Source organism: Mustela nigripes, chromosome 10 (genome assembly GCF_022355385.1).
Source record: "Mustela nigripes isolate SB6536 chromosome 10, MUSNIG.SB6536, whole genome shotgun sequence".
Taxonomy (NCBI): domain Eukaryota; kingdom Metazoa; phylum Chordata; class Mammalia; order Carnivora; family Mustelidae; genus Mustela; species Mustela nigripes.
The window spans coordinates 16,884,467-16,911,638 of record NC_081566.1 but is presented as its reverse complement, the minus strand read 5'-3'; the positions used below and the strand labels follow the sequence as shown (position 1 = coordinate 16,911,638).

At 44.9% G+C, this 27,172-nt stretch overlaps 3 protein-coding genes across 3 annotated transcripts in view; 1 reads left to right on the top strand and 2 right to left on the bottom strand.

The window, feature by feature from the left end:
• The window catches only part of KIAA1614 (KIAA1614 ortholog), a 38,816-nt gene extending 36,665 nt beyond the window's left edge, over positions 1–2,151 (bottom strand). The window contains exon 1 of the mRNA XM_059412711.1: positions 2,049–2,151. The gene's annotated coding sequence lies outside the window, so the exon portion shown is untranslated. The remainder of the gene's footprint in view (positions 1–2,048) is intronic.
• LOC132025435 (collagen alpha-2(I) chain-like) lies at positions 67–13,910 on the top strand. The gene is made up of 4 exons (XM_059412715.1): positions 67–488; positions 649–867; positions 9,179–9,295; positions 13,782–13,910. Exons 1-3 carry the CDS (start codon positions 102–104, stop codon positions 9,266–9,268), a joined length of 696 nt encoding a protein of 231 aa, XP_059268698.1. The 5' UTR covers positions 67–101; the 3' UTR covers positions 9,269–9,295; positions 13,782–13,910.
• Positions 13,911–21,040: 7,130 nt separating this feature from the next.
• The window catches only part of XPR1 (xenotropic and polytropic retrovirus receptor 1), a 252,522-nt gene continuing 246,390 nt past the window's right edge, over positions 21,041–27,172 (bottom strand). The window contains exon 15 of the mRNA XM_059412708.1: positions 21,041–26,991. Within this exon, the coding sequence (XP_059268691.1) occupies positions 26,931–26,991 (61 nt within the window). The 3' untranslated portion in view covers positions 21,041–26,930. The remainder of the gene's footprint in view (positions 26,992–27,172) is intronic.

Here is a 27,172-nt window from a genome sequence, read left to right as displayed (position 1 = left end):
CCCTGCGGCCTGCGCTCCGGCCGCGCGGTGGGGTGCGGGCCGCCGGCCGCCTGCGGGTCCGCGGGGGGAAGCGGGCGCGGCCCGGGCTGGCAGGCAGCGGCATGGGCTCTGCCAGCGCCGGGAGAGGCCGAGCCCGGCGCGCCCCGGGCCGGGAGCGGAGAGAGGGAGCGCGGAGGGCAGAAAGGCGGAGCAGCGGAAGGGGCAGGAGGAGCGGGGCCGGGCCCCCTCCCCGGCCTCCGCCGCCCTCCGCTCCCTCCTGCTCTCGGCGCGGGCGGCCGCGGGCTCCCCCGTCCCGGGGAAAGGAGGACGAGCGGGGCCGGGGCGCGGGCGCGGGGACCGAGGGGGCGCGGGGCGCTCGGAGGACCCCGCGGGACCGACCCCCTTCGCGCGGGGCCGGCCCGGCGAGGCTTCGGGGCGCGCGCGGCGTGGGACCCGGCTGCCGGCGAGCCAAGGCTGGGAAACGCGGCGTTCCTGCCGGCTCCGCGGGAGTGCGTGGAACTCTGCCCCCGGCGCTGGGGAGGAGGCTCGGCTGTCCGGGGGGAAGCTAAGGAATGCCCTTTGTTTAGACAACTTTTCCAGAGATCTCGGGCCCTTCTCTCCGAGGTGCCCTTGTCTCGGAGGTCAAGGTCATTCGTTTCTGCCTTTCAGAGGCTCGAGGGTACCCGGAGTGGTGGCGGGTTCCCTCATCCCGCCCGGCCAGCGGGAGAGCCCGGTACCTGCCTTGCCAGCCCCAGAGACAGGGACGGGTTCTCAGAGCCCTGGGGACTCCTGAAGGGACTTTGCCACTTTCTCCACACCTGGGAGGAAGTAGCCTTAAAGGGCTTCACCTGCCAACGGAGCTTTCTTTCTCTTTCCACCCAGAGGGAGGTAAGAATCTCACCTGTTTCCAAACATTTGTCAACAAAGGACAGGAAATAGTAAGAGAGTTAGGACCCAGGAGATTCCAGAAATCTTTGCAAAGGGAAAAGGGCTCGTTCATGGTTCCTTCAGCCAGACAAGCTTCTCGCTCAAGTATGGATTGTGCTCCTTTGTGCTTGTGTGGTCCTGTCACCCTCTAGATGACAGGCACAGCAAGACCACACAATGGGCTGAGTGCCTGAACCGGGGTGGAGGGGATGGATGGCTTCCAGGCGGAGGCCTTACCCTGTCGTAGGTGGGGGCATCTGGGCAAGGCGCGAGCCCCCCCACCGCTGCCCCAGAACGGAGAGCAGCTATCTGGGGAGGTGGCTATATTGCCCTTGGGCTGACTTAGGAACCTGCGAGATTATCTAGGGCAAATCCTCTATGTTACAGAACAGGTCCAAGGTCACACAGCTCTCCTGTTGGGTGGTCTCCAAAGTCTGGGGTCAGCGATCTTGCAAGTGAATCCCTACTTCCTTCCATATTCCCAGACCAAGCTGTTCTTCCAGCAGGGCACTTACCGCCATTTGTTAGTACGGATCCCTGCGTAACACAGTCATGTGCCATTTATGGAGATGTATGGAGGCACCGTGCACCTGGCATTGGGCTAAGCACTTTACGTTCTTTATCTCATAGGGTAACCGTAAAAGATGGGTACTGTTATTGTCTCGTTTCTACAGATTATGAAACTGAGTTAAGTGATCTTCCCAAGATCACAGAGCTCATAAGTGGTAGGCTTTCTAGCGTTCAAGACCTTCAGCTCAACCACGCCACAGAGTGTGGCCGGCACTATGCCTGTGCGAGTTGAGCATGGAAAGAGTCAGCCTGAAAAATCAAAACATTGTCAAGTGCTGTGAGAGCAAAAACACGCTTGCCGCCCTGGTCTAGCCCTTCCGGTCTAGATACTTTCTGCCTTCCTTACTCCTGCTATCCAAGGTAAAGTTCTGGAAACCTCCTAAGACCTCTTCCTCGCATCCATTGGCAACTCCAAACCAAACAACAATACTCTTACTGTTATTGGGGAACTTCTATGAGCTAAGAGACTCCATATAGGATCCCTTAGATCTTTACAATAATCCCACCAAGTGAGTATAGTGTATTTCTTTAGAAATAAGGGAATCGGGCTATAGAGAGGTGAAAGAACTTGCCTGAGGCCACACGGCTAGTCTACTCAGAATCTGAATCCAGTCCGGTGGGGCTCCCAGATCTTCTGCCTTCCTTCCTTTTTTCAGAGGCATCTCAGAGCCCAGACTCCAAGAGGTAAGTAATTTCAGGACTCCTATTCCCCACCCCCGGAAGTTAATGATCTGTAAGGCAAGTTTTTGAAAGTTCCAGCAAAAGCTTAATGTTTAAAGGAAACCTGCCCCCCCCTTTTGAGATGCAAATAATCACCTTCAGTTTACTCATTACATTTGTGACTTTACACTTAATATAGGGGGATGGTTTTTAAACCCTACAGAGGTTTTAAAAGCCATCTACATGTACCAAGAAGCCTATCCTCAGAAGCTATTGAATTACCACAACAGTCACACGTGGGAAGGTATTTCTCATTCATCTGGATTCTGTTTGGTTCAGCAAACATGCATTGAGTTTCTACTATACGCCAGGCACAGGAAAGTCAAAATATAATACCCACAGGCCCTGTCCTTGAGGAATTTCTGGTCAAGCTGGGCAGGGGAGGGAAAGAGAAACTTCCCATGTGAGCTGTCCCCAGTCAGGCTAGCACAGGGTGGTGGTGAAGGTCGGCTGACAGGAACAGCTGAGGTGTGTGACTGAGGTGTGTGTTGGGTAGGAGGGGTATCACGGAGCGCAGGGTCTTGGACAAAGAGCAGGTGCCAGCCAGACGGGGCTGGGGGCAGGGGAGAATTAGCATAAACGCAGGCAGCAGGTGTGAAACTGCCTGGTTCCCCTGTTACTACGTGTCAAAGTTACACTGGAGAAGGCAAGGGCAGGGCTGGCTCTGCAAAGCAGAGGTGACGTGGCCTGCTGGAGGGCATCTGGGGTCCGGGTGAGGGGCTGGACACTGTCCTGTGAAGTGGACGTCCCTGGAAGGTGGGTTACCTCGAGCATGGCCCCTATGTCCTGTGTATCAGAATCCTTCATTACCGTGTTTTGGAGGAACAAAAATATGGGGTAAGCAGCAATCACATAGCCTTCTTCCTCCATTTGAACAATGAGGGAAACCCACCATCCCAAGAAGCCTCCCTCCACGTAGCCTGGATGGAAACACAGCCTCTCACGCCTCCTGCCCGCCTTCCCTCGACAGGCTCTGGACACACAGCTTTGAGCGAGGAGCCGTGTTGGATGTGGAAATCAGGTTCCACTTAGGATAAAGGGAGGGGTGAGAGATGGTCCTTCAGGTCACACCCTTAGAGGTGGGGGGGTAGAAATGAGGTGGGAGGGCGCCTCTACCATCCCTCCACTGTACCCCCTGGAGGAGCTGGTCACCCCTGTCTTGGACACGGGGCACGTGATCTGAGGAGCACGCAGAGGCCACTGACGGCTCCTGGGGATGCGGTTCATAGCTCCAGGGTCTGCCCTCAGGCTCTTCCCTTTTCCTTCCAGCAGAGGCTCAAGAGAGCCCTGGGACCTGTCTCTTCCCTGCCCGCCTCTCCCCTGCTTAGAACTCTCCTGCCACTTGCCAAGGGCTGGTGTGGCCTGGGCCTGTGTGGATGCTCCTGGGACACTGGTGAGAGGCTGAGTCCAAGGTCTGCTCATGGAGATTCTGACTCTCTTGGCTGGAGTAAGGCCCGCAGTCAGCCTTCTAGCAGCCCAAGTGCTTTCAGGTCCAGTCAGGTTGGAGAAGGGTCCTGTGTTCAGACTCCAGCCCCTTTGTAAGGCCTGTGGACCTCCGGCTTCAGCTCCCAGCCCGACAGCCCGTCCCACACTCCTGCCACACAGAACTGCTTCCAGCTCCCCCGACCGGCCTTGCTGATTCCGATCTCCTTGTCTTCCCGGGCTTTCCTTCAGCCTGAAACACACTGCTTCCCCTCACATGCAGTTTGGCTGTCTCCGAGGAGACCTTCTGCACAGCTCAAATGGCCCCCCTCAGGGACGTCCTCCCCAGTTCCTTCCACAGGCCTCCTAACCGCTACGGCCAGACCGTTTGTCACACTGATGGGACACAGAGCACTTCCTGATCTGGATCTGTGTCCCCGGCCCCCACCATGTGCCTGCCGCGTGAAAGGCATTGACTAAATGCCAAGCAGCTCAAAGAAAGAAAGAAAAAGTCCCTATCAAGTAAGGCTGCCTGACAGGAGAAGAGGGGCCACTGCTTGCTACAAGGATCAAGGTCATTTCTGAAGGATCTGGTTCATTTGCTCGACATGGCCAGTCCTGCCTCAGGGTCTGCGAGAGTCGGTCCCTGGCAGGGCCAGGCCCAGCACGCAGGCTTCCTAACTGCCTCTGGTTTCCCTTGGCGCCCAGGCCTGCTTGCCCTGCCCTTCCTCCTGCCTCCCGCAGTGCTCAAGCATCACAGACAGTGGAAGGGGCATTAAGCTTCCATTCTGAGCCTGGAAATCAGGAGATCACATAGTTCTCAGAGTAAGAAACAGATGGGGGAGGAGAGAGCAGACAATGAGGCACTAGCGCAGGCAGGGTGGGTGAGGCTCACCTATTCAGGCAACAGGACAGCAGGGCACCTCCAGGGAGCAGCCACCTTGCTATGCGTCTCTACACACTCCAGCACACGGGCGTGCACATGCACGTGGTACATACACACGCACACACGCTCTCCTATGTCCCACCTGCCTGAATTGTCCAAGTCCCAAGGAGAAGAGAAGCATGGTTCTTACCTCGCCGGCGTCAGCCTGAACCCCTCCCCCAGGCGGCTGGACAGGGCGTCCCCCAGGGTGATGGGACAGGGACCTCCTCTGGAGATAAGGACTTCAGACTTCCCTGCCTTTGATGCCCCTCACCGCACCTCTGCCCTCACTCTGCCAGGCATCTGTTCCCATGCCCAAGTCCAAACCACAACTTTTCATTTCATAATCCTAATCACAGGGAAGTGACTGGGATTAGGAAACTATTTGAATGCCCTCCCTCCTATTCTACGGCGCCTGCTCTGCGGGGGGCGGCATCAGCACAAGGAGAGGACACCTGGCTTTCGCCTGCCTGTCAGTGATCACTACCATCTGGGCCGAGTCACTTTTCTCACCTACAGAATGAAAGCAGATTCAGGGAGAAAGGTGCCGGAGCATGACTGAGACCTGAAGTCATGTTTGTGACAGTTTTCCATCTTGAGAAGAGAGAAGTGCTCAGAAATAGAGTAGTGCTTTGCTTAAGACATATGAGAGGCTATGAAGAAATATAGAAGTAGGGGCGCCTGGGTGGCTCAGTGGGTTAAGCCGCTGCCTTCGGCTCAGGTCATGATCTCAGGGTCCTGGGATCGAGTCCCGCATCGGGCTCTCTGCTCAGCAGGGAGCCTGCTTCCGTGTCTCTCTCTCTCTGCCTGCCTCTCCGACTACTTGTGATTTCTCTCTGTCAAATAAATAAATAAAATCTTTAAAAAAAAAAAAAAAAAAAAGAAATATAGAAGTAGAATCCAGAAAAGCAATAACCCATTGATGGCAACATTGTTCACAATACAAGGTAACTGAACATAATCCACATGTTTATCGATAGGAGAAGGGATGATTTAGTGTATTTGTAAAATGGAACATTAGAGATCAACGATATTGAAAAATGGTAGCTACACAGAACGACGTGGCCGATTCTTACGGGTTGTAGAGCAAACAGAGCAAGGAAAAGAAACAGATGAAACTAAACCATACATTCTGTAGGGACACATGCCATGCCTATGGGGTCACACTAATGGGGAGCAAGAGAATTATTAACACAGATGATTTTATAATGGCCTCCTCGGTGTGGGAACAGAATGGTGGATGACAATTGGGGAGAAGAGTTTCAGAGGCAGAGTAATGCTTTACTGAATTGGGCCGTGAATATATGGATGTTTATTATTCTTTACAATGTACATTATATGTATACACATAACATCATATGTAGAATGTGTGTAATATGTGGTATATATACAATGTACATTATATGTATACACATATCATATGTAGAATGTGTGTAATATATCATATATATAATGTACATAAACATATTTCATAATTTTTAAAAATATAGAAACTACATTAAAAAAACCCATTTTACTATATATGTCAAAGAAGATCTGGGTGAATGGAGAAATACTTAGTACTCACAACATTTACTGTGTATTATAAAGATGACAATTTTCATTGAATTTAAAGATTCAAGTGTGAGTTCAGTCAAGACTCTATATTTAGGCAAGAATATTTAAGAAAAAAATTATAAAAGAAAGGAAAGAAGAAAAGGAGGAGAGGAGGTTTATTCTACAAAATACGGAATTGTATTATAAGTTTATAATAATTCAGAGAGGAACTGATGCCAAAATAAACAGAGTAATGTGACATAATGAATATAGTATATATAGAGTACATGTTAGTATATGTACGTACTATACATATTATATACACATAGTATAAAAATGGATCCTACATTTTCTTTCACTAATAAAGGACATTTACAAATATATATATATAACTAATATGATGCTCAGTAGTGAAATATGGGACATTTTTCCCGAGTTTAGAAACAAGGAAAGTCTATCCAGTACAATAGACTATTCTATCCTATTCAGTGTTGTAATAAAATAGTATGATACAACTAGAAAAAGAAAAAAAAGCATAAATCATGAAACAAAATTATTTGCTTATTCTATTATTATAGAAAAATCCAAAGAAACTACAAACTCTTTAAATTAAGAAGTAAATTTAACAAGGCTTCTGGCTACAATATCAATATATAAAAATCTATTGCATTTCTATATACTTAGCAATGAACGAGTTGAAAGTGAGATTTATAAAAAGTACCATAAAGAAAAGCATCAAAAAACATCACTTGCCTAGGAATAAAATCTGACAAAGATCAATGCAAGACTTTTGCATTGAAAACTACAAAACAGGAATGTCTGGGTGGCTCAGTCAGTTAAGTGTCTGACTCTTGATTTCAGCTCCGTTCATGAACTCAGGATCATGAGATCAAGCCCCACGTCAAGCTCCCTGCTCAGTGAGGAGTCTGCTTGTCTCCCTTTCCCTCTGTCCCTCCCCTTGCTCACATACTCTCTTTCTTTCTCTAAAATAAGTAAATACTTAAAAAAAAAAAAACTGTAAAACATTACTGAAATTAAAGATCATGTGAATAAGCGGAGGAATATACCATGTTCATAGATCAGAAAAATTATCGTTAAGATGTCAATTTCTCCTGAATTGTTCAATGTATTTGTTTCAGTTCTATGGAGCTGTGGTAATGAAGTACCACAAATGGGGGGCTGACACAACAAAAATGTATTGTCTCACGGTTCTGGAGGCCACAAGTCCAAAATCGAGGTCTCAGCAGGGCCATGTTCCCTCTGAAGATTCTAGGGAAGGATGTTTCACGCCTCTCTTCCAGCTCTGGTAGTTGGCTTGTGGCAATTCAACTTCAGTCTTCATGTGGCGTTCTCATTCTGTGCGTGTCTGTGTCCAAGTTTCCTCTTCTTATAAGGACATCAGTCATATTGGATTAGGGACTCACTCTACTCTAGTATGACCTCATCTTAACTAATTACATCTGCAACAATCTCATTTCCAAACAAGGTCACATTCTGAGGTACTGAGGGTTAGAACTTCCAACCTATGAGGTTTTTGTGGGGGGGCATAGCTCAACCCATAACAGTATTCAATGCATTCTGATCTATATTACAACAGTTTTTCTTTCTGGGAGCAATTGACGAGCTGGTCCTAAAGTTTATACGGACGTGTAAAGGATATAGAATAGTTAAGACAACTTTCAAAAAGAACAGTGCTGGAGGACTTATGCTAGTAAATACCAAAACTTACAATAAAGTGACTCTAATTTAGACAATGTGGCAGTAGTAAAAGTATAGACAAATAGAATAGACTAGAATGTCCAGAAACAGACTCGCACATGTACAAGCTCCCGATTTACAACCAAAGCTCCACAGCAGTGCAGTAACCAGTGCTGCTGGTTTAATAACCAGTGCTGGGTCAATTGTATATCCATCCTGGAAAGGAAGTAAATCTTGACCCCTTGACCCCTACCTCTTACCATTCACAAGAACTAATGAGGGATTGATCATAGAACAAAATATGAAAGCCAGTCAAGCTCCTAGGAGAAAACAAGAGAAGATCTTTATGATGTTGGGGTAGGGAAATCTTTCCTAAAGAGGGACAAAAAGTACCGACTTTAAAAGACAGAAATGGGGGCGCCTGGGTGGCTCAGTGGGTTGAGGCCTCTGCCTTCAGCTCAGGTCATGGTCCCAGAGTCCTGGGATCAAGCCCCGCATCAGGCTCTCTGCTTGGCGGGGAGCCTGCTTCCTCCTCTCTCTCTCTGCCTGCTTCTCCACCTACTTGTGATTTCCGTCTGTCAAATGAATAAATAAAATCTTAAAAAAAAATTAAAAAAAATAAAAATTAAAAAAAAATAAAAGACAAATGATAAACTGGGCTTCATTAGAATTAGGAATCTCTGTTTATCAGAAAACACCTTTAAGATCGTGAGAAGGCAAATCACAGACTTGGAGAAGATGTTTGCCATATCTGTCTGCCAAACAGATACCTGAAATTCTTAAAATCATGAGAAGACAGAAATGAAGTTTAAAAATGGACAAAAGACTTGAGTAGGCCTTTCCCAAAAAATATCCAAATGATCAAACAAACATGTGACTAGGTGTTCGAAATCACTTGTCACTAGACTAGTACAAATTTCAGTCATGATGTGACTCCGCTACATTAAAGAACAGAGGAAACATGAGCAAAGCACGTAAAGAGTTTACAGGAGAAGAGGAAGTACAAACAGCTACTAACCATTAGGACTTGCATTGTATTTCTGCTGGACAGCTCTGTCCTAGCATATTGCCTGGCACATAGTAGACACTCAATAAATATTTGTTGACCAGATTAAAAATAATTATTATTAGGTTATTTTTGTAATCAACATTTTTTTAAAAAGATGCTATTTCAATAGAGACGGAGAGCACGAAGCACAAGCCAGGAGGTGGGAGTGAGGGCCTAAGAGGGAGAAGCAGGCTCCCCACTGAGCGGGGCTCCATCCCAGGACCCTGAGATCATGACCTGAGCCGAAGGCAGATGCTTCAGGGACTGAACCACGAAGGAGTCCCACAGTTAACATTTCTTAAACGCTAATGTGCAAAGACCACGCTAAGTGCTTCATATGTGTCTTTTAACAGAATCTTCTCAGCAATGCTCATCAGGAAGAACTCACTTTTCTAGGCAAAGCCATGAGGTGTAGAAAAGTCAAGCATCCCGCGGGACAGTAGGTGGCGGAGGCAGGATTCAGACCCGAGGTGAGTGAATGGAGGAGACCAAGCGGAATCGCTGACCACACCCGCACCACTTTTCTCTGCTGTGTTCCTGAATGTCCAGGAGACGACTGCGCAACCACCTGCGCCTTGCACGCGCGGCCTTGTGGTTAAAAACTTTGTTAATTCTGTGGAGGTTTATTCACGAAAAATCTTAAAAAGGAAGAAATGTTGCTCATTCTAGCTCCGAATGAGTCTTCCCTTCACGTGAAAACAGCCGTCATCTTTGCAACTGCGTAGTGATCGTGCCCTGCTCCCAAGTGCTGGGGCCCAGAGCTGCGGGATTTAGGAGACTGTGGCTCGGTCCCTTTTGGATCTGTCTCTTCCTTCAGCTTCCATGACTCTCTCTTTCTTGGTTATCCTCACTCCTTTCTTTTCTTTCTTTCTATCTTTCTTTCTTTCAAGATTTGATTTATTTGATAGAGATCACAAGTAGGCAGAGAAGCAGGCAGAGAGAGAGGAGGAAGCAGGCTCCCAGCCGAGCAGAGAGCCCGATGCAGGCGATGAGGATGGTGGAAATCCATGTACTTGTTGAAGAGACTTTCTAAGGAGGTTCTCAGGGCTGATGGGCTCGGGTCTCGGTCTGTGGGCGCCGCTCCCCACATCGCCCCTCCACGTCCACAGGGATGTGGGTTATACACTGTCCTTCACCTCCGTCCTCCTCTTGTGGAAGGCGGGTGCCTGCAAGTGCACTGTAAGTCACCCCCCCACAAGCCTCCCAAATCTGATCTTGCAGAGGAGGATGCCAAGACCCAAGGAGGCCTAGGAATTTGCCCACAGTTAACAAGGCTGGTGAGCGACCCCGCCCCAGCCCCAGCCAGGCTTGGAAACCACCCATGGCTGCGTCACGTATCAGAGAGAGTCCCACCCAGACCCCACTAGACTGCTGTTCTCAGATCAGCGCGTCCCAAGAATGCTTTCCTCTCGAATCAGAGTCCCGTCCCTGGGGCTCCATGGGGGTGGTCACCTAGGCATGAGGACAGCTGCTCAGTGCGCCCTTGCCACACTCTGAGGGGCAGGGAGGGAGGGAGGAGGACCTGGCTTGGCCCATGGAGGTCTAACCTGGCCAAGCAGAGTGGCTCAGGTGTTGGGTGGGAGAGGGCTCCCCAAATCTCAGAAGCTGCTTTGGGACATCTGAGCCATGGCAGCACCACGGCCCCCCGGAAAGCTGCAGCTCGTCATTGCTCGTTGTGGACTCCGGTGTCTGGAGCGAGTGCCCGAGGCTGTTCTCGAAAGGGGCCCACTGCCTGGAACACGGCCTCCAGCAAGCGGGCAAGTCGGCCTGGAGCCCCTCGGAGCCCTCACTCCTGGCCGCGGATTCCTCTCTTACTCCCGGAGACACCTTCACGGCGGCCCCTGGGGGTCCCTGGCCCGGAGCTCTCCCACCCTGGCCGGGAGATGCGGGACACTCCAGGGAGGGGCCTGTCTGCGGGGGCCCGGGGACGCCTGTGCTTCCTGAGTGGAAGGTGCCTTTGGGGCTTCCCTCTGTGCTGCGGTGGGGGGGGGGGGGGCTGCCTTAGAACTAGGATCATCTGGGGCCTCCAGAGGGAAGCCCTTTCCAGACCCCCCGCCCTGGCCATGCAATTGCTCGACCTGTGGTCCTGTGGGGTCCCTGTTTCCCAGGTCCCTCCTGCCCCCACCAGCCTGGGCGATTTTGCTGAGGATACACATGAGCCTCAGAAGCAGCTTCTCTCTGAGCAGAATTCCCTCCGTGTCTGTGATCTCCTGCTAAGTTTTTTCTGGCGTTAAATTAAGGGACATGGTGGGTGAGGTATGGACCCAGATTTGAAAAGTACAGAATTGGACTCTGGCAACCGGAGAGCAGGTTGGCCTGGTCACTCCATGGAGTTCAGTTTCTTCTTCAGGAAATGGTGGACGGGGCTCACAGGTCCCAAACTAATGTTCCCCGGAACCCCAGAATTCCATAAGGTATTAATGGGTCTCCTATGAAAAAGAGAATTCAGGTCCTGTAGGTTTGGGTGATAATATATGCTATGTCATTCTCCTGCCAGGTCATTAGGCCCAGAAGCATTTCGAAGGAAGTCCCACAGTGAAAACTCAACTCAACTCAACCAGCTTACATTTGTCTAACCCTGCCTTTCTCAAAAGTAACTGACCCCAGAAGCCCTTTCCCTCAAAATAAGAGTCAACATCCTGGACACCCACTTGGGACGACCCAACCAGATAATGTCTCAGGTTCCTTGTTCCCGGGGTAGGCGAGGCCTCTCCACCTCAGGGAAGGAGCAGGCAGCAGCTGTACAGAAAATCCAAGATCCCACAGAGAGGTCCATCTGCAGAAAAGGCTCCCTTGGGGGCAAGTGGCAGTCTCTCCCAGCTCCGTTTTATGTTTTTCGTTTTGTTTTGTTTTTAAGAAAACCTCATGCTGGGGCACCTGGGTGGTTCAGTGGGTTAAAGCCTCTGCCTTCGGCTCAGGTCATGATCCCAGAGTCCTGGGATCGAGCCCTGCATCAGGCTCTCTGCTCAGCAGGGAGTCTGCTTCCTCCTCTCTCTCTGCCTGCCTCTCTGCCTACTTGTGTCTGTCAAATAAATACAATCTTTAAAAAAAAAAAAAGAAAAGAAAAGAAAAGAAAACCTAGTGCTAGGAGTCAGAGACCAAAAAAGGGAGACTTAAAAAAAAAAATCTCCGTTTATACTCTGATTCTGTGCCAATTTGATTATTAAAATTAACAGCCTCCGTTTGCCCATCTGTGAAAAGGGAGAACTAGGGCAGCTTGATTGGCACCCGCTCAACACTAGCCCTCAGAAGTTCCCAACCTGGGGTCCCCAGACACCAAATGGGGAGAAAAGCAGAAGCTATATCTAATATTTAAAGAAGCTGAATGGAAATTATACATTTACCGTGAGACGTGTCTTTGCTTTTGACTGATATTGTATCGACTCAGAATGGCAGCATCGGTTGTCATGGGGACAAGGATTATTATGCAATAGAAATGGTTGGTTGGTTAGGCAATTTTTTTTTTCTTTAACAAACTTAGTGTCTTGAAAGTAATAAACAGGTCATCTGGTAAGAAAAGGCAAAGAGCTCCTGACTCAAGAGGGTGGACCCCCGACAGGTTTAAAAGCGCTATGGAGGAGAGCAAAGTGGTGGGGGGGACCCAGGGGAGGTTCGAGCGTCCCCAGGGAGTCCCTGGGGGAGACCCAGGGTTGTGTTCCGGAGCGCGTGTCGAGGGTGTGACGTGCCTGTCGCACAGTGGCTTTTCAGGGCATCCTGGGAGAGGTCTCCGAGGGCGGAGACAGGGCGTGGAGCACTCCCTTCCCTGAGCAGAGGGAGCAGAGCCCATTCAGGTGGGCTCAGGGGTCTGGCCAACGTGGGCTCTATGCAGCTTCTTAGAAGGCCTTCTGCCAGCGCCAGTGTCTGAAGGTTTTCAAGCACTTGAAAGTTCTGACTGAACACAGGCAAAGTCCTGCCCTTTGAGCCGCCTGAGTCACCTCTTCATAAGCTGCTACGTCTAGAGACACAGTCTGTGTGGTTCACGGCTGTTAACCTTCCCTCCTAGATGCCGTTCACTCGGAACAGCCTCACTAGACTCCTGTTCTCCGTTCTCCCCAGGGGGCTCCTTCCCCCAACCTTTCTCCCCTAGCATCCAGCTCCATTTCTGTACCTGCCTTGGGAGCTGGGCCCACGAGTCTTTTCTCTCTCCTCCAAGGAAAGCCATGGTGAAAATCACTGTTGGTAGAGCCCTACACATTACCAGAAAGACAGTTAGCTTTTTCTAACTCTTCAGAGAAGCTAAGACAACAAAGTCTTCCCCTTGCTAATACTGATATTGTTAATAATACCTCTTGCTAAGAATTGGGCCATATCTGTGAAAATTTAGAGGAAACGGGAGGACAGCGGACAGGGGGATTCCATCTCCCTCAGGATCCAAACCAGACTGCTGGCTTTAGCTAACTGGCTAAAGCCGGAAAGGATTGTTCTCTAGCGTATCTGAGAACAAAGCATTTTGCTGTGTGGTTTTTAAAAAAAAAAAAAAAATTATGTTAAATGACTGGATAATTAAATGCATAATTTGGGGAGGAAGAGTTAGAAATTAATTAAACTGTAGGAGAAAACGGGAAAGACATTGGACTAAGAGGATCACTGTCTACTGCATCCTTCCAGATTGTCTAAGCTATTTTATAATTCTTTAAGTTGTAGAAAAATGGAGAGTCATGCAAATGACTTTTATCCACAGAAAAGCCTGTTGTATTTAGTGGATAGTCCCATGGATACTGACTAGCAAAATATTGCTGATTTTGCATTTATTTGTAAATGTTTCTCAGCTTTCCAGATGTCTGTATATTTGTGTTTTGGATTCTCTTTTGCCTAGGTGGTACCATGGTACTGGTTCTCTCCTTCATTAATGACTTAAATCACATCTCTGACATGTGTTCCTCTTACAGCCATTACAACTACATGAGAGGCACGATCATGCCCTCTTTTAAAAATTATCTTTTGACACATCCACAGAGAAAGGGCCATGTGAAGAGAGAGTGAGAAGATAGTCATCAGCAAGCCAAGGAGAAAGGCCTCTGCAGACACCAAATCTGCTGACACTTTAATCCTGGACTTCCAGCTTCCAGAACAAGGAAGAATAAATTTCTGTGGTTTAAGCTACATAGTGTGTACTATTTTTTTATGGTAGATTTACCAGACTAAGACTGTATACCCAATTTGTTCATCCATTTACTTATTGGTGGATAGTTTCTTGTTTTCTGTTTTTGGCAGTTAGGAATATACAAAAAATGATCTTTTGATGAATTTGTCCAATTAATATTTCTTAATGTAAACCAGACATTATGGTTGGACACCCAAGGTAGAAAAATAGACAACATGCTAGTCCTTGAGAACAAGCTAGTGTGGGGGATTAGAAGCGGTGGGTAGACTGACAAGTGACCAGATTCAGTAAAGATAAGGAGTGCTCTATTGCTCAGCAATTTAAAAAAGGTTGAGATCTTGCCATTTGCAACAACACGGTTGGACCCAGAAGGTATTAGACTAAGTGGAATAAGTCAGAGAAAGAAAAAATACCATGACTTTACTCCTGTGTGGAATATAAAACACACACAAAAAATGAAGAAACAAAAAAGTAGAAGCAGACCCATACATACAGAGAACAAACGGATGGTTGCCAGAGAAGACGGGGTAGGGAGATGGGCAAAATGGGGGAGGAGATGGGAGCTACAGTCTTCCAGTTCTGGCCTCAGTGAGTCATAGGGATGAAAGGTGCGGATAAGGCCTGTAGCCAATGGTAACGTGATGACATTGTATGGTGACAGATGGCAGCTGCACTGGTGGGGAGCCTCGCATAACGTGTAGAGTTGCTGAATCACTGTGTTACGCACTTGAAACTAATGCAACGTTGTGTGTTGACTAAACTTCAATTTAAAAAAGGAAGAAAAGAAAGATAAGGAGAACTCTAAAGGTGGAGGGGGTTACTGGTGGCCTTAGTCTGGGTCTTCTTGAAGGAGCAAGGAAGTAATGCTTCTTGGCACCACCTGCGCAGGTGAAGAGCAAGAGGGGAGAATTCTCCGGAGTATCAGCCTCATGCTGGAACCTTCCTGGTGCCTCCATTTTGAGGACAGAGATGAGGACTAGCAGATGGGTCAAATTCCAAAGGGCCTTGTGTCCTCTAATGTACAGAACTGATTGTGGGTAAGGTCTAAAATGACGGAATAGTGTACAGTTTCATTTTTTTATTTTAAGATTTTATTTGTTTGTCAGAGAGAGAGAGAGAGAGAGAGAGAGCGAGCGCGCAAGCAGGGGGAGGAGGAGGCAGAGGGAGAAGCAGGGTCCCCGCTGCAAAGGGAGCCTGACGTGGGATCATGACCTGAGCCAAAGGCAGACGCTTACCTGACTGAGCCACCCAGGCACCCTGAGAGCACAGTTTTTGACTTCTCAGTCTCCTGACATACATAGGGGAGCCAATAACCTGGTCCGATAAGTCACTGATGATTTAGAGTCACTGACAAAATGACATGGTTGCACGGGTGTTTAAAAAAAAAACAATATAAAATCAAATGACATTCCAGACTATAAGGGAAGAAGGATTAGAAGCAAGGGCACTAGCATTTCGGGGCAGGTTTTCCAAAAGAAGGCAGTGACTGGGAGTTTGGGGTGGACGAGCTGTGAAAGTAAGGGGGAGAAGCCGGCTGAGGCAGGGAGACGTTGCACCACAGGGCAGGCCTGACCAAACCGGGGCCAACCCAGCATGGAACTCTGGGGTGAATATTGTACCTCTGAGTGTTGTGTGTGGGGACAAGATGGCTGGGCCTTCGTGTCCCCAGAATAAAGTACAGTCACTCTGTGGGCATTTGTCTAGTCAGGAAGGGCAGGTTTTGGGTGAGGCAGCTTTCTGCCCCTGAGGCAGACCCTGAAGGAGCTGTCAGACCCTCAGCCCCCACACCTGGGCCCCACACCTGGGCCCCAAGTCCGACTTTGGAGAGAGGGGTGCTCGTTGCAGTTCCGGGTCCCCTACAGTTCACTCCTTGTTCCATTCAGTTTGCTTTTTCATACATGTTTAGACAGCGTCTCTTCCAGGATTACGGTGAATGCTTCTTCCTGAGGAGAAACTCTGAAAGGGGAGTTAGTAGGATGAGGCACCCCCCGGTGGTGGGGTTGGGTTCTCTCATCATCGCTTACCATTCCTCTGGCTTCAGAGGCTGGTCTGATATGACCCAGACCTCCTCTCCAGGGGACCTGAGCCCCTTTGTAAGTGGAGGTTCCTATAGTTTTCCATTTACCGTTACTACTGGGCAAGAGAGTACAAAAGGTGCCAAGTCACTTGTATTAAAAGATAATTTTCTTTTCAGGAAAAAAAAAAAAAGTCAGGACCCTCAAACAGATACAAAGAGGGATGAGATAAGTGTATACATAGAAAATTCAAGAAAGTCAAAAGAGCACAAGTATATTTGGCACTAAGGGATATTGGGATGAATTGCGAGTAGGGACAAAATTTTTTAATGCAGTGTGAAATACATCAATTAAAATCACTCCCAGAAGAGACAAAATTTACATATAATTACCTACAATTTACAAAAAGTTGAAAAATTACTTGAAAACAAGGAGCATGACCAGATTCTGATAACCTGGAAACATGTGATATAAATGATGATATAAATGATACCTAGTGTCCGCGGAAACACAAACATTTTTTCTACCCTCGGGTGCCAAATGTAATCTTCCCTGCCCTCAGTGTGTAATAGCGGCCCTTCTGCTTCCTGGTGATCAGGGTCGATGACACTATCAGGAAGGTGATTCCTCTTCCTGCCTGCTGGTGCTTGGACATAGGAAGCCACCAATTCCTGAGCTCATAATTCAGTGGGATTACCAGTCCTGCAGAGCTGAGTTAGGGGGACAGAAAGCAGAAAGTGGATTAACGGACACCGTGTTAAGTGGAGTGGTACTCAGACCCTTGTGTCCTTTTTGTGGGCACAGTACCACCATGTACAGGTTTTTGTTTCAATGCATGTACCGAACCTTGGAGGATGACACCCATACTCCACGTGTTGCCTCTGATGTGGCACTCTATGTCTTCACTATACCATTTCGGTGCTCTTCCAGGCTGGCAGCTGAGAGATGGGTTCTATGCTATGATAGAGTGAACTCCACGTTCACGAGCTTTCATGGAACCTCTATGCTGTAAAGTTGGTCCTCTGGTTTGAGGTGATAGGATATAGAATCCCATGCCAGTGGATCGAATACTCCACAAACCATATGGTGGTGCTGGTTGAGACTGTGCTGACCCATGACCTGTATATATATCTATTCTTCTGAGAACAAGGAACAGATATCTGAACTTTCCAGAGCAGGAAGAGCCCAAGGTAGTCAAACTGCTACCAAGTGGTCGGTTTGTCTCTTGAGGAAGACCAATCAATATGGTGCTCTACTGGGGACTCGTTGGTGCTGCTATAGGCAGGATAACTTTAGTGGCAGCAGTAGTCAAATTATCTTTGGTAAGTGAGAGTCTTTGCCGTTGGCCCATGAATAGCTTCATCACTGCTTCCACATTTTGTTCATGTTTCTGTTGTGCCAACGCTGGAGTGGCTGGTGATAGAGGTTGGCTGAGGCCAGTGGGCTGAGTCATCTGTCTACTTGATTTAGTTCTTCATCAATGGTGGATGCTCTCTGGGGATTTGAACATATAATACAAAGATTTTCCTCCTTTGAGTCCTCTCCTATAAGTCCATCCACACACCTTCATCCCAGACCCTAATTTTCCTCATCAGCTAGCTGGGCCATTTGCCAATATATTCTAACCTTGGGACACTTCTTTTTTCTGCACCAAGGACACTACTCAAAGCTCTGAATATTGTGAGGATTTTCTCTTATTACTATCTTTTAAGGCCCCTCCCCACCGCCCTTCACCCCGTAGGAGGCTCTCCAACTTCAGCTGGCTCTCACGTATGGAGTCAGCCCATCCATGCAACAACTCGGGTTTTTCCCCTCCTCTTCCAGTTGGACTTACAGGATCCCTCATCCTGCCATAGGTGTGCCCAGGAAGAGGAACCTCTGGGAAATCATGGTAGGTGAGCAGGGGTCTGGGTTACCTGTTCATGCAGGCTGCTTGTACCCTCTCCTCCTGTTGGAGGTCCCACTTCCACTTTATGATGGGTTGTTGCTGGGCTCGTCTCATTGGGTCTTAGAAGACCCTGCATTTAATGGGCGATTTTGGTTACAAAGTACTTGGTGATTCTCTCTACCAGGGCCTCCTAGCAGGTTAGGGGTTGTTTTCCAACAACCTACAATTCCTCACTGCAGATGGCATGGCCTTGCTGCAGAGCCCTGGGGCTTGCCTTGTGATTCTCTCACGGGAACTTGCCACAAACTCCACATGGTGCCTTTCCTCCCCAAGGATACCTCTAATCCCAGGAGGCCTGTCAGATTGTATGGATCTGGACTCCCTGCCTGGTAGCCTGTGCTGGCTGCAGAGTGGTCTTTTCTGCTCCGGGATTCACTTAAAGTTGGCTGCCTTCTCTGTCACGAGATGCATGAGTCAACGATATCTCTAGGTATCGAATATGCTGACTCGAGAACTTGAAGAGGCTGACCAGGCCTGATTCCTTCTTCATAGTGAGGTAAAAGATGCAATAATTTGTCTTTGTTTTGCAGATGTCCTGGTTGCTGGACCTGACTCCTGGCCTTCTGCAAATGTTAGAGTTGTGCAGGTACCTGAATTGTTGCAGGGTTTAGCTCCAGCCCTCTGGAACACACGTGTCTTATAAAGGTCTCCAGCAAGCCAGTCATCTCTTGGTTATCTGACTCAATATGTCACTGATGAAATAGATGAATGTGTTGTTCTGTGGATGTCCAGCTGGCATGGGTATGTTTGAACTTAACATGGCATTGGAGCAAAACTATTAATGTCTATTATTTCCATGGAAATGTGAATTGTTTCTGATCTTTTGTTTTGACTTAAAGAAAAAAGAATGCCAATCAATGGCTGTATACTATACTCTTGAGGTGGTATTGATCTGGTCTAATGAAGATGCCACATCTGGCACTGTGCCGGCAACTGGCGTTATTATACTTGAGATTGTACTAGTTTAGTTACCCTTCCTACTCCATGTGGTTTCTTTAGGGACCAGACTGGTCAAACTAATAAGGACTGAGAGGAGGAGGTAAATAGAATATGGCAATAAATCTCTATTCTCTTCTCCCCACAATATGACTTTACGTTTATTTATACGTGACGGAAGTTAATTTGAGAGAATTCCACTTGGCCCTTTCCAATATGATAGCTCTTATTTTGCAGACCAAGGATGCAAGTGGGGGTTGGGCCAACCACCAAATAGGTCATTCCTATTTGAGTGAGGCCATGGATGCTGAGGATCTCTGTAAACTGGACATTGGTCAGGACTACATTTATTATCTGGCCCTCATAGGACCCACTCTAACATGGGGGCCATGAAGATTCAGATCTTGGGCCATTAATGACAACTCATGACCTATGTCCAACCGTTCTCAAATGTCTGGGCATTCCCTTTTTCCTAATGGGTAGTTACCTAATCACTATTATGTATACTTGCCATGATATTGCAGTGTTTTCCCTCCTATGGACCCAGTCATCTCTTTTGACAGCAGTTCTGGGTCTGAAAACTGGCTTGCTCAGGTTAAGAAATAGGGCAAGGGATTATGACTTTTTACTGGGGCAACTGCCCTCAGCTTTGAAGTTGCCCATCATTGACTTCTGCTAGTATAAGCTAAGTAGTACAAGCTGGGTGACTGCCCATCTATTTTGTCTCTAGGGACACTGTTATAGGAATTATCTCATACCTCTCTGTGGTTCTGGCCCTCTTGGCTGCCACTCTGACCTTGCCATCAGGAGAGTAATCGTGACTTCTTGGCTTTGGATGGTTTTAGGTTGCCACCTGGCTCTGTTGTTTGAGTTCTATCACCCCTGTTGCTGCTATCAGCCGACATTGTTTGGTAGAGGCATCTTTATAAAGAGTCACCTCTGAATTTTTGGTGATGCTAGGGAACCTCTGAACCTCAGGACCTTTGTCCATGGTTTCCTCTTGCCCTTCCAGCCATAGTATATCCAGCATGACTGCTTCCCTGAGACTTTTAGCTCTATCCTTCACTGTCTGCCAAGGCAGTTCTGGATTTTAACTCTACTCAACTGGGCCATTTTTTAACTCACGTGGGCCATCACTTTTTCCATGCTTCTGGTAGCCATGCTAGTAGCAAGTTTGCACTAATTCCTGGAATCTTTACTATGGAATTAAATTCTGTATCTTGGGGGTGTACTTCCAAGTCAACAACTCTTCTCTATTCAATCTTATATTCTGGCTCCTTTCTTCAGGCATCCTCAGGATCTCCTCCAACTCCTATCAGTACCTGTACTATTTTATGGTCCCTTTAGTGTAGTCTCTATCTTCCCTTAGCTGGGCCAGTGTGGTCCCAGCTGAGTTATGAGGATCCTGAGTGTGCATGTATTGTCTTGCAGAAGAGAAGTCTCTTTACTGTCTCCTATCATGGAGTAGGATTGGGGAGTTAATGAGGATTATGGGGAAATAGGTCTATAGATTCGGACTTTTCCCAGGAGCTTGTGGAATTAAAATCTTTTGGAAGGGGATCCAATTAGATGTTGTATCTGATGTGTCCAATTTTCCTGATAAGGACCCTGACCTTACATAACAGATCTGTCTTGGTCGTCTGTCTTTGAAATTCTGCTACTCTATTAAGTCCTGGTTTGGTCTTCTTTCTCTCCTTTCCCCCTTTGATTCCTGCTGTAGGAAATGAGAATGCTGTATGCAACTAAAAAGGCCGTTTCCCATCTGGCTTTCAATTACCTGATACTTGCCCTCAGTGGTTCATTAGCCTTCTGTAGGCATCAGTGACACTTAGAAAAGCCATCCAATCTTATCGTCCTATAGCTACTGTCTCCTCTATACATGGATATGTCAGTGAAAACAGAGTCCAACTCTCCAAAACACAATTAAACTTATCATTTCATCTAATAATTGCATTTCTGTATGAGTAGGAAAAAATGAGCTGTTATATCATTCCATTAGATGCCTAAGACTCCTAAAGACAAAAGGCCATTTAAGATTATTTTTCAGTTTAGTGAAAAAGTTAAAAAAATGTTTCATCCTTGAAATATGTTTGTCCTAAACTCTTACACACGTTAGTCTTAAGAAGAATCATGTTCAGGAATCCCAAGAAACCCAGAGAGAAAAACATGCAATCACACAAGCCATTTGCCAATGACAAAGGAGTCAGCAAACTGTTGGAAAACAGAGCTTGTAATAATGAAAAAAGGACAGAGTTTGTAACCAATCACTTATTTTCTTTTAAAAACACATAACCACATTAACTTTTTGCTTTATACAACCATCTAGAAACTATAAAACAGTACCACGTTGTGCATTTAACCTACTTATCAAGAAGGGAACTCCACACATTGTAAGAATTCTACCCATATAAGAAGGAAAAAGGAGACAGCTAATAGCATAGTCACAGATACAACATGAGTCCAAGCAAGCATCAATTCTTTGACGTCACCTTTTCCATTTACCAGAGTGGAGAGAGTAAGAAAGAAAGCAAGGGAGAAAAAAAGAGGGAAAGAAGCACCCACAGAGGACTAATCACATTCCATAGTTACTTTTGACAACTATAGCTCAGGGTTTCATAGAATAGTATCATTTGACCAACACAATGTGGTAGGGGGGTGAAGGAAACATGAGTAGAGGGAGAGGATTTGAAAAGACAGATACATTTTACACCCTATTCCCCTCCTAAATAGTCTTCATTGATACAAGCTTCTGTGCTAATCCAGAATATAGCAAGAAATTAATCTTAATGTGATAAAGCTTGAATTCCGCTCTTTTTGCAAATGTGAGTGGATCACAATTTTACTTTACACTTCAAAAGAATAACAATGCCATGATCAATTACAGCATTCTTTCAGGATTCCCCATGATCTTTCTCCCTATTCCCACCATGCTGGTGTTGTTACAGGACAATCAGGGAAATTTGGATAGGAACTTCAGGAAGTTTGGGTAGTGAGATGGAATCCTTGCTCTTTCTTTTAAGTCCACACCTTTCTGGTAGCAAGTCTTCCCTCTGATTTGGGTGGTCCAGAGGAAAGGGCATAGGAAGAACTAAGGTAATGTGGTAGAAGTTTAGTCAAGTAACTGGTTTTGAAGGTATACAAGATGAGACTGTAATTAGCAGACACACTGAATCCAAGGCAAACAATTGGTTATTTGATTGTCCTCCTTAGGTTGATGGCACCATAAACAAACTGAAGGTGGCTTCGATATACTAATAAAATAAACCAAAGGTCTGCTACAAGGAAACATATTTTAGATGAAAATAAGTATAATGATTCTTTTCACTTCAGGGGAAACACTCATCTTGTCCCTCTTACTTCCTCTTCCACTGTAAGTAAGCAAATATATGATGGGAGGTTGTTTTTATGGGGCAACTCAGTATCAGAGTTTTGCCAGTTTCATACAAGAATGGCCATTATGAAGTGTACCAATCAGGAGGCTCATCTCCATTCCCAGGCAAACTACTCATATTGCTTAAATTAAGCTCTTTCCATCTAATGAAATTTTACTTTTTCAAGTGTGGTGAGTAGAGTGTGGTTTAATGCCAGTTAAATTACTGGTCTGTAGCACTGACCATTACAAGTTTCTTAGGGTCTAATATAATCAATTCTATCCCACATTATCACTGTGCTCTGACATTGTATAGATTGCAAGTATAATGCAGAAAGTTTGCTTTTAAGATTTACTATCAAGACTGATTCCTGAAATGTAGAAACGTATTTAAGTAATTTGCAAAATCTCATTTTAACTCTCCTAATCATCATAAGAAATAACATTTAGATGCATTATAAAATGAAATAAGCTGATAAATCTGATTTATTCTTTACCTTTTTCTGAAGTGCTACCATAACTTGTATTGTCTTTACCTAGAAACTACGGATTTTATATGTAATGATGCTGGCTTTATTAGATTTGAGAAAAGTGTGGCAATTTTGTAGTTGAAAAAGCCATAGATTCAACATGATTTTTTTTAATCTGAGAAGCAATCTTAATTAAAAAAATTTAAATATGTTATATAGCAAGAGGTACTTATTTTCTGAGAAAGGAAAATTTCATGCAAATTAAGGAGAACTGTATTCTGAAATTTGTTTACCAAACAGTGCAATCACTTTAGAGAATCTTGAGTTTTTGAATAAAATAATGCCATGGATAGGGTTATTTCCTAAATTAGTTTCCTTAGGTTAAGAAGTTTTCCTAGTCATTACTTAGGAAATTGCATTTGGGCATTATTTCCTAAATAATGCAAAGGAATAAAAGAAAATGATGGGAACATAAAGGCAGGGCTCTACCAGCATAACCACTAATGGAGAGACAGAGAGGCAAGACTGATGCCACTGATTTCACACCCTTTTTAACTGCCCTGTTTCTTGCTGCCACAATCCAACACCTTCCCACTCTTCTCTGCTATCTCCACAATCATTTTAATTTCTTCACCTAAATGTCTGTTAATCTGATGCCAGTACAAATCAGTAATAGGTTACTTTTTATTTTTAACTCGCCTTAGTTCACCTCTTAAGAAAGGATGCACTGCTTTCTGTAGTTATGGGCCCAGCACGCTTCCGCTGCGCGACTCTGCTTCTTGCTTTCTGTAGTTATGAATGTACTTTGGTCAGACTACGGTGGAAGGATACCCTATATCAACAACTTACTTCTAGTAAAATCTATTAAAATCTTAAAACTCTCATGCTGAAAACTTTGGGGAGTTGCAGATCCTGGGGGCTAGGCCCCATTTTCCTTAAGAGGCCATACAGGTGACTGATGAGGAGACTGGCATACTCTCACAGCATTGCTTCTGACTCTGAAGCTGAGCAGCTTTCTTAAGTAGAAAAATGAGAGAGACTGGAAAAGAAAGTTGCATATGGGTTTTCAACTTCTTTCCATTTTCCATAAAATTACCATTATAACCTAGTTAATGATGACTTAATTTTATCATTTTATTGTCTCTCTGTATGGCATGAAATCATCAATGATTCCATTTTAATGGTATAGGCAGCCTTAAGCATAGGTGCATGTTTGTGAGTAGAAAATAAGCCATTTTTCTTTGTCTTCTGATTTCTCTATACATATCAATGAACTTTATTCATTTAATACTTCCCTTTTATTCCTTTGGGGAGTATTTAAACTGATTCTCAAATAAAATAAAACTAGAATTTCTAAACCTAAAATCAGATGAAGTTTTACCTTTGGTTAGACTGCTACTCCTTTAAAATGACTCTGTGATAATAATTTCCTAAAAGTTCTGAGAGTTTCAGTGTACAGACATCTCCAATAAAGCATTAGGTAGGACACAGCATTGGCAACTGGTAGGGCATTTAAAACTTAGAAGAGAAAAATGCACATTGCCTTTTTTTCAAGGAAGAAAATTTAAATGTATACTCTGTCTCTCAAACTGCTTCCTCTTGATGAGGAAAAATCTGCTTTTCTCTCTACAGCTTCACAAGGCACATAAAGCTGTGTATTTAAATACTTATTTGAGCATCTGTCCTGGTAAGCTGAATGTTACATAAGTCTTCTCATTCTTGAACAGACTATGCTAAAAGGATAAACACATCAGAAAAGGAACAAACTCTAACATTGTATTATCTATGAAAAAAATAATACTGATTAGGGTTTAGAATCATAACAGTTGAGGAAAGATCAAATTGGCCATAGGATACACTGAAAGAAAAACACTGGGGAGTTCAAATACCAGAAGTCAACTATAAGATTTTATGTGTGTCATTATATAGTGCCACTAACAGAAAATGAAGTTGACAATTCAGATTGCTCTGGATACACATTAGTACCACCAGTTTTATTTGTATAAGAAATGGCTGGTCCACTGGACTTATCCAACTCAGTAATAATTACTGTTATTTCTTGACAGACCAGTGATATTTCCCCCATAGTTTTAAAGTACAAAAACAAAATAGTTAGAAAAAAAAAATTCCAAGTATAAGTAATGAAACCTTTAATCTATTAAAGGTCACTAAATTATTACCACTGATTATAAATGATTAAACTAAAAAAAAGTAATTAAACTTTTCCTCTTTAGTTTTGGGCCAAAGAACATGCTTGGCAAAACATAAAAAACAACAAAAGCCAAAAATTTGTATGATTTTTCAGGAAAAAAAAAAAAATCTCGCAATTTGGAAAGGGAAAAAACTTTGGAAGCTTGTCAGAATAAAAATGGAATAAACTCCTTTAAAAATGAACTATTTGTCAGTTAATTGATAGAATTTTGGTAGTAACAGTAACTTTAATATAATCTACGAGAATCACAACAGGTGTAAGGAAGACTTGGCAATACATGGTAGAAGAGCTACTGACCATGGGGCAATGTATTGTAAGGGGCAAGTGACCATGTGTTTTCAAGACTAAGTAAGTGATAATAACAGCTGCCCTTCTACTCATTTGTCTCTTTGCCCAAGATTAAGCTGAAAATGGCAGAAGTAATTTACTTTCATGAATCTACTGATGTTGATGTTGGAATCTTCATCTGGACTGCGGGGGGATGGGTGGATTAAAACATATTTCACTTTTTCTAGTATTTATATTAATTTTGTTAGATAATGAAATGCTCAATTTAATGCCAACCACATTCAAGGAAGCAAAATCCTTTAAGGTTTGGGGGCTTATTTGGATGACTTAGGAACGTAGGAAAGAAATTAGACAAAGAAGTAAAAATGGGCAGTGTGCACAGACCGTGAGAGTCTGATAAGGTCTGAGAAACATACCTTTTGTTTACACCAAGTTTAGACCCCCAAAATCTTAAAAGCAGGTTGTTTTTTGTCTCATAGGAGGGAATGAAATCTAATGTTCATTCTTTAAAACTGCTGGGAGAAATGGCTGCCAAGGTCTGTTTTATTCACGTAATGTGACAGTAGAAGGATAATTTGTTCTTTGCTCTCAAAAATATGGTTTCCCCAAAACAGACTTTTAATTTGACCAAATTCTGGCTAAAGCAAGTGAATCCAAAAGAAAAACTATCCAATAAGGTGTAGGGAGTCTCTGAAATAGCTTATCTTCTCATTCAGAGTCAGTAAAGTTTATACTTCCATTACCCTAAATGCTGAAACTTAATAAGGCATAACTTCAGTTGTTATGGTTGGAGTATGGGCAAATATATTCCACATTTGTTCCTTAAAAAAAAAAGTATCAGATCTTTTAAAAAATTTCAACCATTACGTAGAAGTATATAGATGCTTTGTTATGAAAGACATGCTCAGGATTCTAAAGCAGCAGCAACTTAAAAAATCAGTAATAAAACTTTGGCTTAAAATTAAAAAAGAAAAGAAAAGAAAAAGTCAAACTGGTGCGAGTCGTCTCATGAAAGAGGTATTGTGGACTAAACCCTCACATGCTGTCCAACATTAGTTTCCCCTGTCTTCTTTCACTGTTACCACCTTCACTGCACAGGAGTTATAGCATTCTTTTATGGTTAAGTTTCATAAATAATGAGAAAACTATATGCAACAAATACATCATATTTCCCGCCCACCCAGCAACCCACCCCAAAATAAGAAAAGTTACATCAAATTAAAAAGTAGCTTCATGAATGAAGGTACTGCTCTAAGTTGCACTTTCCCTGCAAGTGCGGCCAGTGCATTTGCGCTGGGTATGAAGGAAAGGAAAGAATTCTCCACATAAACTGACAAAAAATTTAAAAATCAATGTCCGGTTTCAACCAGTCAAAACCGGGCCCAGCGGAAGCCGAGGTATCTCGGTACCGTCCTATCAGAGGGTCCTTGCAATGCCTGTTCTTCCATCCTGATAGGTATCTGTGTCCTTGTGATTGTAAACAATCCATAAGATACTATGTTTTTGTTCCTTAAAATGTCCTCTGATTGGCAAAATGAAGTAAATATTTGTTTTAAAAATAGAAAATGAAAATTAAACCAGAAGAAAAGAAAAGAAACACAGTGAGCTTGTCTGGAGTCCATAGGATCCGATCGGGAAGAGCTCGGAAATGTGTTATGTGTCTTCTCCTGTTTTCGGCTGGAAAGGTACTAGAGGTTGCGTTGGTCGAGGAAAGAATTGTAGAGTAGGAAAACCAAAGATGTTAATCTAGACTTCAGAGGATTCAAGTGTTAGCTTCATCATCTGTGTCTTCTATCAATACCTTAGTGTCACGAGCCTTGGATCTAGTGGAATAAGGGGGAAAAAAGCACTTAGTCCATTATTAAAATACAAGCATGTTAATGGTATTAGGTACATATCCCATCTTATCACCACTAAAAATACATCATAAATGGGAATTATATATTGCACCAGATGGACTATTCCTGGAGGTTCATACTCAATTTTGGGTATTACTGGAAAAAC

Coding starts and splice junctions, on each gene's coding strand:
- LOC132025435 (XM_059412715.1), top strand. CDS start 102: ATGGGCTCTGCCAGCGCCGGGAGAGGCCGAGCCCGGCGCGCCCCGGGC. Junction 489..648: donor TTCCTGCCGGCTCCGCGGGA/GTGCGTGGAACT, acceptor TCTGCCTTTCAG/AGGCTCGAGGGTACCCGGAG. Junction 868..9,178: donor CTCTTTCCACCCAGAGGGAG/GTAAGAATCTCA, acceptor GTCTTTTAACAG/AATCTTCTCAGCAATGCTCA.